General features: G+C 34.8%; 1 protein-coding gene across 3 annotated transcripts in view; it reads right to left on the bottom strand.

The window, feature by feature from the left end:
* Positions 1–12,941, bottom strand: part of LUZP2 (leucine zipper protein 2) — a 527,801-nt gene that overhangs the window by 254,624 nt on the left and 260,236 nt on the right. Inside the window, exon 6 of one of the 3 annotated variants that reach the window (XM_089310454.1) lies at positions 7,612–7,686. The exons of the other annotated variants lie outside the window; for them this stretch is intronic. Within the exon in view, the coding sequence (XP_089166580.1) occupies positions 7,684–7,686 (3 nt within the window). The 3' untranslated portion in view covers positions 7,612–7,683. Of the gene's footprint in view, positions 1–7,611; positions 7,687–12,941 lie in introns of those variants that run through there. 3 annotated transcript variants of the gene reach the window in all.

The following is a 12,941-nucleotide window of genomic DNA, read 5'->3' on the forward strand; positions in this document are numbered from 1 at the left end:
TCATTTACAGATGAGAATCAGAAAGATCTTTAATTTTTTTTCATAGCAGCCCATCTGTGAGCAAAGCACATTCATGGATATTTGCAGGTAGTGACATTCACAGAGTATGCACACACAGAAATAACCCAGAGATCACAGATTCAGCGCCATAGGATTACAAAGAATTATACAGAAATAATCACAAAGGAAAACTCTAAATCAAATAAAAGCAAAGTGATGGCAATCTAAAACTGTGATTGGACCCATATTTTATTGTTTAAGAGATTTATTTATTTATTGAAAAGTTGGAGATACAAAGAGAAAGGGAGAAATAGAAAAAGAGATGTTCCATCTGTTGGTTCAATCCCGAAATGACCACATTGGCCAGTCTGGTCCAGGCTGAAGTCAGGAGCCAGAATATTCTTGTGGGTATCCCACAAGGGTGTCAGGTATTTAACAGAGAGATGAATAAGGAGCTGGATCAAAACTAGAGGAGCCAGGACTAGAACTGACTCCCAAGTGGGATGCTAGCATCTGGTTCTAGCCACTGTATCCATATTTTAAAGGCAAACTTTAATCCCATTCATAATAGCTCAAAAATTTTAAATACCTCAGAACAAATTTATCCAAGGAGGTGAAAATATCTATGATGAAAATTTAAAAAAATTAAAGAAAGAAATAGAAGAAGACATACACAAAAAGGAAAAATCTTCCATAAGTGGATTGGAAGATTTAATGCCATCAAAATGTCCATACTATGGAAAGCAACTTACAGATTCAATGCAATCCCAATCAAAATACCAGTGACATTCTTCCCAGGTCTATAAAAAACTGTTAAAATTCATATGGAAACACAAAAGACTTTGAATAACTAAAGCAAATTTAAGCAACAAAAACAAAGCTGGAGGCATTGCAATACCAAACCTCAAGACATACTATAGCACAGTTATAATCAAAACCACCTGGCATGAAAATAGACATGTAGACCAACGGATCAGCATAGAAACTCCAGAAATCAATTCATGGATCTGATGTAAAATCAATCCCTGGAGAAAAGACAGTCTCTTCAACTAGTAGTCTTGAGAAAATGGGAACTCCATGTGCAGAAGTATGAAACAAGACCCCTACTTTACACCTTATACAAAAACAAATTCAAAATTGATCCAAAATCTAAATTGATAACAAAGTTACTAATGGAGAACAAAATGGGGAACCTCTACAAGACATTGGCATAGGCCAAGATTTCTGAAGTACAAGCAATCAAACCAAAATAGACAATTGGTTATACTTCAAGCTAAGAAGCTTCTGCATTGCAAAGGAAACACTCAAGAAAGAGAAGAGGCAACCGATAGAATGGGAGAAAATATTTACAACTATACAACTGATAAAGTATTAATATCCAGAATCTGTAAACAGCTCAAGAAACTCATTAACGATAAAACAAGGAATCCAGTTAAGAAATAGGCAAAGGACTTGAAGAGACATTTTTCAAAAAAAGGAAATTCAAATGGCCAACGGACACATGAAAAAAGGCTCAGAACTGCAAGTCATAACCAAAATGAGGTTTCACCTCATCTTTGTTAGAATGGCTCTCATGCAAAATCAACAACCAATAAAGGCTGGTGACTAGAAAGTAAACCAGCACAGTCATTGTGGAAGATAGTATGGAGATTCCTCAGAAATTTTAAAATAAATCTGCCATATAACCCAGCAATCCCACTCCTGGGAATTCACGCCCATGAAATGAAACCAGCATATGAAAGAGTAATCTGTTCCCCCCATGTTTATTGCAGCTCAGTCCACAATAGCTAAGATATGGAGTCAACCAAGATGTCCATCAGCTGACAACTAGATAAAGAAATTGTGAAATATAGAATATGGACTAGTACTCAGTATAAAAATGAATGAAATACTGTCTTTTGCAACAAAATAGATAAAACTGGAGACCATTGTGCTTGGTAAAATAAGCCAGTACCAAAAAGAAAACAAATATTTTCCTGATCTGGGGTAACTAATAAAGTACTAAAACATGTAATATAAATGAGGGAAATTGACACTTTAAGATTCAATGATTGTATACAGCCTTTTTATCTAATGTTCTTACTATTTATTGCACTCTTTATTTAGTGTAGGGTCGATCTTATAAGTACAAAATAAACTGAAAGGAGATCATTGTCAAAATTATGAGAGTAATAAGAGAAGAAGGAGGAGGAAGGGTTAGAGCTTAGGTAGGAGGGAGATAGGTTGGGAAGTGTCACCGTGTTCCTAAATATACATATATATGAAATTTATTCACCTTAAAATTAGAATTAATTAATTAAAAAAAGAAAAGAGTACACAATTCTGTCATTTTTGATAATACATATGATCCTACAAGACAATATGTTATGTAAAATAAGCCATACACACAAAGACAAATATCATGTTGCTTAATTCATTTGTGAGATATTAAGAAGTTTTATAAAAAAGCAAAGATAAGAATTATTGCATTCTATATTATTCCATATTAACTGACACATATCTGAAAAAAAACATATATTTGTCTTCTGGGGATTGGATTCTTTCACTAAGCATAATGATTTCCATTTGCATGCATTTTGTTGTGAAAGATTGGAATTAAACATCCTGTGATACGATTATAACTGTTGTTATTCATGTTTGTAGTCCTGTGGAACTGTGGTATTCCTACTTTTTACTTGTTGAATATTATGATTATGATGGACTAAGCCTATAATTGTAGAGGGGATTGAAATTATATTTTTGTAAAAACTAAAGAAAAAGAGAAAAGAAAGAAGTCTGAGGGAGGAAAAAGGGCAGAGAGGGAATTGTACTTATCATTTTAGAACTGCATCTATGAAATACGTGAAATCAGTTCTGTTTTTATTAATAAAATGTAAAAAAAACGAAGACAAAATTTGGGGGTAGGAAAGGCTAAAATATCTGCAATTAACATATCCTCAGTTGTCTGGGGAAAGTGGGAGGGAGATTCTCTCTCCTGAATCAACATGGGATTTAGATGAAATGGGGCACAGAATCCTTTACTGAATTACAAAGTTAAGTACTCTGAAAAAAATTAACACATACATAATAAATTACTAAGCTAAAGTTCAAATATGAGTCTAGCAAGTATCCATCATTTATATCCAATAAAGATAACAGGGGCAAGTGTTGTGGTACAGCAGGTTCAACTGCTGACTGCAATGCCTATATCCCATACCAGGGTGCTGGTTTGCATCTTGATTCTCTGTTTCAGTTCCAGCTCCCTGTCAACGTGTCTGAGGAAACAGAGAATGATGGATTAAGGACTTGGTCCCCTGAGATTTCTGTGGGAAGCCAAAATAGAGTTCCTGGCTCCTGGAATCAGCACTGGCACAGAATTGTCTATTGTGGTTATTTTGGGAGTGAACTCTCTTCTTTCTCTGTCATTTTGGCTTTCAAATAAATAAATATCTCTTCTAAAAATAAAAAGGAAAACAAATCATATTAGAAGTCAAATTATTTTGTCAAGAAAAGAGGTAAAATAAAACAAAAATGTAATGTAATCTGCTCCAAAGGAAGCTTTCTATCTCAATTGGGGTACATCTCTGGCTAGACAAAATACCCATCCAATGGTTGCCAGTGAGGATATGCAGGTAAAAGCAGGGTGTGGATTAAGTAAACAAGGCAGCAGTGCCCCTTTGTGAAAGGGATGAGGGCCATAATAGCATAAGAAAAATGGCAACAAAAGCCTATTTTTTTTTTTTTTTTTGACAGGCAGAGTGGACAGTGAGAGAGAGAGAGACAGAGAGAAAGGTCTTCCTTTGCCTTTGCTTCACCCTCCAATGGCTGCCGTGGCTGGTGCGCTGCGGCTGGCACACCGCGCTGATCTGATGGCAGGAGCCAGGTACTTATCCTGGTCTCCCATGGGGTGCAGGGCCCAAGCACTTGCGCCATCCTCCACTACACTCCTTGGCCACAGCAGAGAGCTGGCCTGGAAGAGGGGCAACCGGGACAGAATCCGGCGCCCCGACCAGGACTAGAACCCGGTGTGCCGGTGCTGCAATGCAGAGGATTAGCCTAGTGAGCCACGGCACCGGCCACAAAAGCCTATTTTTAATGATCTATCAGAATTGAAAACCATATAAACCTTGCTTCAAATCCAGCTTGTGCTTTTTTCTTATTTGAATTAAATTGTTCAGGCAGAATTCACTTCATTTTATTTTTTTCTGTAAGTTAGAGATTATAACATTGCCTTAATGGGTTATTACAAAGATGATAGATGATATATGCAAAACACCTAATACAGAACCCTACATAGAACAAGTACCCAAAAAAATCTTAGTAAAAGTGGTTGTTTTTGTATTATTAGCCTTACATTATTGCCTAGCACTTAAAATAGAAGTGTAAGAAAGATAGGTCACAAAAACTAAAGATACTTTTCTATACATTGCAAAAATGATTGGGCAGTTTTAAAATGAAGGGTTATATTTCATAGTTCTTAAAGGTGAAAGCTGCTTTCTATTTGGATTTAACAGAGACACTTACTAAGAAAGCAACCTGAGCATTAAGAGTAAATCCTTGACATTTATAATAGCAAAGATTCTTCTCACTTTTCTTTATTGTTTTCACTGTTTGAAATTTGGATCACAGAAAGGAAGTCTCTAAGCTTCTGTTCTAATATTTCTGATAATTGCAAGTGTCTCTAAATAACAGTTCTTCAGTTTGGAAAGACTTAACCATTGATTCATAAATAATTTCCTTTTTTCCTACAAAAGAAAATAACTAGGAAATTCTTTACTTAAAATAACTAAGGGGATAATCTAATGCTTTTTGGTGGCTGGCATAAAAATAGCCAGTGGTTACATTAATTCTAACACATTTTGGCTCCAGAAAGATATGGTTATTTATCAGTTTATTTCCTTGGTCGCCATATAACATCAAGCCAAGGGTGTGAGCACTTTGTGGAAACAAATGGATGAAAGGCATTATTGATTTTATCATAAAGGGATCATGAAAATAAAACATCAGAGTTGCTTTAATTTCCAGCAATGATATTCAGAACAAAACACTTTTAAAATTATCGTATACTTTAAATAGTAGCCACGCAACTTAAGACAACCCCAAAACCACTCAATATTATCACATTTTTATTAGATTTCCTAGCAAGTTTTCTGTATGTTATACTGAAGACACTCCCAAAATGTCATCATATCATATTTAAAGGTATAATTTTTAAGTGAAATTTAAATTCATAATTTGGAAGTTTCTTAATATATCATAGGAGAACACATGGACCAGATTTAACTGACTTTGAATAAGGTTTGTTTATCCACCAATATTGTCACTACAGAATTAATAAGATAGTTTGTATCTATTATTTCATGACTTCTTTTCTAACATTAACAAATATTTCCTTTTGTAACATGTGAGAAAAAGAGAGGCAACAAAGATGAATAAACCTTGTTTTGTCTCAGAAACTTTCATACATCAGTAGAATGGTTTAAATCTCAGTGAATTTCACATATGAGTAGGATAGTCCAAGTTACTGATGTTGGGCCTCAGAAGTTTGAGATGTCATTTGAACATACAAGGATATAATAAATAGACATTTGGACATAAGTATCTGAAAGTCAGAGAGTTGATCTCAGCAGGAAAGGTGCATATGATAAGTATACGTAGGCCAGTGTCATACATAAGTAAATATAGAAAAAGCCACTTAAAAATTCATGTGGGTTGAAAGGACAAAAGATTTGGACACTGAGACCTTATATACTCCAGTAATGAAGTGGCAGAAGCATAAGAAACAGCTATGAAGGGAGAATGAGGAAGAAGTTTCAGTGAGATAGGAAAAGACTTCATGAACATGGAATTGAGAAAGCCAAGTGAAATAAGTTTTAAAAAATGAAAAGTGATAAATTTTTATTGATAATTTCATTAACCCGAGGACAACAAACTAGCATTTGGATATAGCAATAAATAGCTATTATTAACATTGAAGGAAATAATTTATGGAGAACATAAGCAGTCTTTCAAAGTATTTTGCAACAAAAGGGAACAAAAAAAGTGAGTAAACATAAGGTGATGTAGAGCTGAGTGCTGATACTTCTTCAAAGACAGGTGATAAAGTAGCAGGGCATTTACTAAATAGACAGGGAGGGGCCAGCACTGCAGCATAGTGGGTAAAGTTGCTGCCTAACATGCCAGCAGGCCATAAGGCTGGTTTGAGTCCCAGCTGCTCCACTTCTGATCCAGCTTTCTGCTACAGCCTGGGAAAGCAGTAGAAGATGGCTCAAGTCCTTGGTCCCTGTAGCCACGTGGACCCTGCAGAACAAGCTCCTGGATCCTGGTTTCAGATCGGCCCAATTCTGGCAGTTGCAGCCATTTGGGAAATGAACCAGTGGATGAAAGACTTCTCTCTCGATCTCTCTCTGTCTTTGCCTCTCTGTAACTCTGCCTTTCAAATAAATAAATAAATCTTTAAAATAGAAATAGGGAAATTGATCCTATCCATGAAACATAGGATAATTAGTAGAACATTGAGTCTTAGTGGAGTGTAACTACAAGACACAAGAGAAGAGACTGATTTTAGTTAAGAGCAGGGATAACTCCTCTAGCCTAAAGTGGGAAAGCAGAGTAAAATGGTAGTTCATATGTGGTAATCCTAACTCATAACGTGACAACATTAGAAAATACAGTCTTTGGAAGGTGATACATCATCAGTTTGCAGCCTTTAAGAATGGAACTTCTTGGATAAGACCCCAAGACACAAGCAACAAAGGTAAAATTAGGCAAATGGGATCATATCAAACTCAGTAGCTTCTGCACATTGAAGGATACAATCTATAGATTGAAAAGGTATCCAACAGAATGGGGAAAAATTAGCAAGATACTTATTCAACAAGGCATTCGTATCTAGAATATATCAACTCAAAAAAACTCAACAACAAATAAAAATGAATGATCCAGTTAATAAATGGTCAAAGAACCTCAAAAATTTTCAAAAGGCGAAATACAAATGGCCAGCAAATACATTTTAAAAATGCTCAATGTCGCTACATTCAGGAAATGCAAATCAAAACCACAGTGAGGTATCACCTCATCCCTGTCAGAATGGCTATTATCCAAAAGACAGAAAGTAACAAAAGCTGGTAAGGATGTGTAGAAAGGGGAACTCTTAGATATTGCTGGTAGGTATCTAAGAAAGTTCAACCACTGTGGAAAACAGACTTTCTGTGAAACAAATTGGACAGAGAAAGATAAATTCCATATGTTCTCCTTTGTATGTGGAAGATAAAATTTCAAACAAAAGAAAAATAAAAACAGAAATGCCTGTGTGTATCAGTATTGTTGAAAATATAATTTTGTAGAAATTCTTTATACCTTTGTAAAACAAATGGTTAAAATGATATACAACTGTAATTTAATGATCCATGATTGTTTTATAATTTGCTTTGTATTAGTGAAGTTGAACAAAGTTTCATTTGATTATTGCTTATAACCCTTGCCTACATTCTCCTATATTCCTGCTAAACTATACATTAAGCTCAATCTTTTTTTTAATGTTAATTTATTGACTCATTGAAAAACATATCTGACACTTGAATTTTGTACTTCTGACTCTAGAAGATTTGAAATATTCAAAGGCTTAACTTCAGAAGAAATTAATTGGCTGAAGCTTCAGAAAGATCCTCCATATAGCTGCAGAAATGATGAAGTCTTCTAAAATTACTGTAAAGGATCAAGGAGCATGAATTAACAGGAATATTCAATTAAACCAAATGCTCATTCACAAATTGCATTGATAACGGTCTGAATTGAATGAGAAAAATTGTTAATCCTGCTGTGTTTTAGTGACAATCATTATTTTTCAAGCGTACAATATTTGCTAAGAAATACCAAGCTAGCATTGTTAATTTACTGATACAGGACTTACTATTGAAAATTTGGTTTACCACAAAGATACCTGGGAGAAAATTAAATTGACTAATTTATTGCAGAATGGGGCAGTCTTTATAATTTTTAAAGCAGAGCTGGAGAAAGAAACAAAATGAACAATGGGATTTTGTCTTTTTTTGCTGATGGAAATATTTAACAGAAGACTTAAATATTCTTTCTCTTCTCAAAGTTAGATATTTATACATTTTCCTACAAAGAATGAAAGTGTTATAAATAAACAACCATTAATATTGTATTTCCTAGGTCTTTTTGGTGTGGTTTATTAGTTGTGATTATTACACTGATATGAGATGTAAATAAAGGAAAATAAAATGAGGGGTATACAGGACCTCATTGTTTTACTAATTCACAAGTTTATTTTATACATCTCAAATTAATAGCAATAAAAAAGGCTACTTAATTAGATGTGCCAGTGTGGTCTATTTTTTCCTATAGTAAAATAATGGAACATAATTTCCTTTTATGCATAACTGATTTTTGACCTGCTATTCAATATAAACGCAATTGGAATTGGAAACAAAGCTAATCTTAAAGAGGTTATACAAGTGAATAATGTGTGTATACCTTTGTGTTCTTGAAATATAAATTATACAATGTATACTATGCTTTTTGGTTTTTGGTTTCCCTGAAGAACAAAATTTGTAATCTCTTCACAACCCTGAGGGATTTGTGAAAGCCAAGATAAAAAATGTAATAATTTATCAAATGCCAGTAGGGGTCAAATGTTCCCATCAGCACAGATGAGTTAATACATGGCTGCACTCAGTGCCACCATGCTGGATACCACCTGAAGGGTCAGAACAGAAAGTTATAAACCCAAACTCAAATAGTTGCATTTGGAGGCTGCTCGCAGGAAGTCATTCCGGCAGCTTCTTGGAGCTACAATCAGTGCCCATTTGAAATCAAATATTTACAGAAACAAAGAAGTCAAACAGATGCACCCTGGCCTCTAAGCCTGGAACGCTTCATCTGTGAGAACAGAGGTGGGACCCCATGCTGTCTGAAATCTGTTTGGACTCTAAAGTTTATGTATCTTTTAAGTAGAACCCTGGTGATAAATCTATTTTTTGGTTTAATGATTTATTTTAACTAAGTTTTTCCTTGGATCTTATTGTAATCATATAAAATTAGTATGTTAGCATTGGAATTGATCACAAAGGTTATCTTTTCAAGCCCATTGAGCTCCCTAATGAAATGTACTGGAATGTCATTAACACTCCCAAGCAAATGACAGTGGTTTTACAAGTCACAGTCTGTTTAAATTACTCGCATAACCACTTCCATGCAAGGTCTTTACATTATTTAATAATTCACGCATTGACACTTAAAATCAAAGCAGGCATATCTTTTTATCACACCATTAATCAAACCCACCTAACCATTTATTCAAGGCTTAATTGTTAGTTACTTCTTTCCTTTCTTTCCTCTATATTCCTGCCCTGAAATGGTAGTTCCTCAGAGTTTAACAGGTAAGACAGCTTCATTAGCAGCCACTAGGTAACAGTACAGTGAAAGCAACACTGAGAGATGTATACTGACTGGGATGAGAATAGATGATAAAGTCAATCTGTTAACACAGAAAGAAATTCAAGAAGGAATTGACCTGAATGGTATAGAATTGCGTGTTGGATGATACATGTGAGACACAGGAATGTAGACTAGCCTCTACATTGTCACAAAGCTGTAGAATTCTGATTTGGATCAAGTTTGACCAGAGTGATTATCCAGACAGAATGCTTATCCAGAGTGAATTCTATCCACTATCTTCATACTTATATATGTATATTTATGAATGAGTGCATTTAATTATGAATATATATTTATTGCTTAACCTTACATGCCCCAAAAATGATACTAACAAAAAAATGTAACTTTGGTGAGCAAAATTGACATTTTGAGATTTGACTATTGTTTACAGCTCTTGTCTATAGTCTTGAGGAACAGTGATTTTTTCTACTTATTACACGTTCAATTCTTTATTTGGTGGAGGGGTAAGCTTGTGGTTATACAATAAATTCAATGTATGTCATTGTAAAAATTAAAATAAAAATAAGAATGAATATATATATGGAATGCATTAAATATGCTCACTGTATATAAATTTAAAAAATTAAAAAAAGATAAAAGTCACACAAAATTGACCCTTTGTAATGATCTGACCTTTCTGCAGTTAGCAACATGGAGAACAAAAACACTCTTTCCATGTAATCACCAATTCACAATTGTTTTGTTTTCATGTCAGACTCATTGAAATAGAATACTGACCACATCAATTTAGAGCAAAAGACTGATTTTTCGTTAAAGAAAAAAACAAATTGGGGATGATGATTTCCTTAATGATAGAAAGTGAATACAGTTTGCTTTCAAAAGAAGCAGATAAATGATTTACTTTTTTTGTGACAGAATTAATAAGCAACTTCTTAAGGTGGAAGAAAAAGATATTCATAGGAAATCTAATTAAATCAACATCATTAATAAATACACTGATGATAGTGTACCCTTAAATATATTATTAGTAAGACAGTTTGGTAGATATTTTCAACATTAGTGATGATAAAAATGATATGAATTCTAATTTTATCAGTCAAGTAGAAAATGAAAAACAAATAAACATATTTGATACTCTTTAATGGGCTTAACTATCTTAAAAATTTTACTTTTGATATTATTTTAAGCAGCTTTATACCTGTTGATGTGAAATATGTGTTTTCTTCTTTTCACTCACATCATCAACATGAAAGTAGTTTTGCAATAGTCTCAAGCTCCATATAGTTAATGATGCAACACAAAGAAGAAACAGGAGTTGTATAACTAGCAATGTTTTACATGAAATATCAAGCAATACTTTCCTTTCTACCAAATAGATTTTATCTCCCATCTTCTAGAATATTGATATTTCAGAGAAAAAGAAAAATGGAGTGAGAGTTTGGCCTCGCATTTAGGCATACTTGTACCCAGCTCTGTCTGATCTACCTTATTGCTGTTGTGACCCTGGGAAGCAATAGATGATAGTTCAAGTATCTAAATCCCTGCGTGTATGAGATCTGGGTTGGATTACAGGCTCCTGGATTTGTCTTGGTACAGCCCGGTCTGTTGTCAGAATTTGAGGAGTAAACCATTAATTGGAAGATCTGTCTCTCTCCCTCTCTTTCTTGCTCATTGTGTGTATGTGTTTCTAAATAAATAAATTTTAACTTTTTTCAAAAATAAAATTATATAGAAGTATAAATATCATATATGTACTCAGACATACATATACACATGTAAGCACCCACACATGTAAGACCACACACAGACATGGAGAAGTCAGGTTAAGTACTTACTTGGCTACTTATTAAGATTTTATTACATATCATAATGTACTGTACTAGATACTGAGAACAGAGAACAAATATATGCATTTTTTCCTTCCAAAAAACAAATACATTGTGATGTAATAACCTTTGAGATATGAGAATCATAGCATACTGCCAGAAAACATAGATGGGGCAGTAATCTTGCACTACCAAGCAGTGTGTAGCCCTGTAGGGTGAATCAATGCCTACCACAAACTTTGAAGCCTCCACATTCAGATATGGAGACCAGACATGGACTCCATTAAAGAAGCCTCTCAATTAAACATGGAGCAGATCTTATAAGAAAAAGAACAGTTGTGAATATAAAAAGAGCTTATAAGCATAGGTGTATTCACATTTATTAGTGAATAGACATCAACATCAGTTACTAGAGAAAAGGAAGAACTATGTATAGCAACTGCATTCATTTCTGATTATAGTCATGTACTTATGATTTTTCTTACATTTATTGGCCAGAACATAGTCATGTGGCCCATCCTAAATATATATATAGTCCTTAGCCAAATACAGATGAATTCCCATATAAAATCCACATTATATTACCAAAGGTAAGATTGAGAAGAACATCATGGATACGTGGTTGTGTGCCACACATCACCTTATTTGTATATTTAGACTTCTTAATTTTATTTGATAGAGTTACAAAGAGAAAGGGAGAGACAGAGGAAGAGAAGGAGTAGGACCTCACATTCCATTATTCACTCCCCAGATGGCTGCAGTGGACAAGGATGGGACAGAACAAAGCCAGGAGCTTCTGCTGGATCTCCCACATGGGTGGCAGAAGCCTAAAAACTTGGGCCATCTGCTGCTTTTCCCAGACCATTAGCAGGGAGCTGGATTGAAGTGGAACAGCTGGAAAATTAACTGATGGTCAAATGGGATGCTGGTGTTGCAGGAGGCAGCTTTGTCCACTACACTACAATGCCAGCCTCACTAATATAATTTAAAGTTGACTGGAGACCAAGAGGAGGCACAGAATGAAAAACAGGTAGATGAAACATACACTTGAAGAATACAGTACATGATATTTGGGGTTAGCATACATGGAAGATGCATGAAATATACGAATTTCCAAGATTAACTATAAGCACTAGTTAGAGGTATGTAGTTTACAAAAATAATTATCATATCATGGGAAAATTTAATTATCACTGTATAGCAAAAATCAATTTCTCCCTGTTTTAAGATGGTAAATTATGGGGCTATCACTGTGCTGCAGTGGGTAAAGCCACTGCCTGCAGTGCCGGCATCTCATATGGATGCCAGTTCGAGTTCCGGCTGTTCCACTTCCGATCCAGCACTCTGCTATGGCCTGGGAAAGCAGTAGAACATGGCTCAAGTCCTTGGACCCCTGCACCCATCTGGGAGACCCAGAGGAGGCTAAAGGATCCTGGCTTCAGATTGGTGCAGCTCCAGCCATTGCAGCCAACTGGGGAGTGAACCAGCATATGGAAAACATCTCCCTTTCTGCCTCACCTTCTCTCTGTGTGTAGCTCTGATTTTCAAATAAATAAATAAATAAATATTAAAAAAAAGATGGTAAACTAAGTCATAACGCATACAAGAACAGTCTTTTGGATTCAAAACCTTGTTTCTCAAATTTGGAAAATGTTAGATCCTTTCCTGGTAAACTATTGTCAATGGATAGTTGAATTTTTAATCCTTTTATCT

This window comes from Oryctolagus cuniculus, chromosome 1, assembly GCF_051225735.1.
Source record: "Oryctolagus cuniculus isolate XC-2025 breed Fujian yellow rabbit chromosome 1, ASM5122573v1, whole genome shotgun sequence".
Lineage (NCBI taxonomy): Eukaryota > Metazoa > Chordata > Mammalia > Lagomorpha > Leporidae > Oryctolagus > Oryctolagus cuniculus.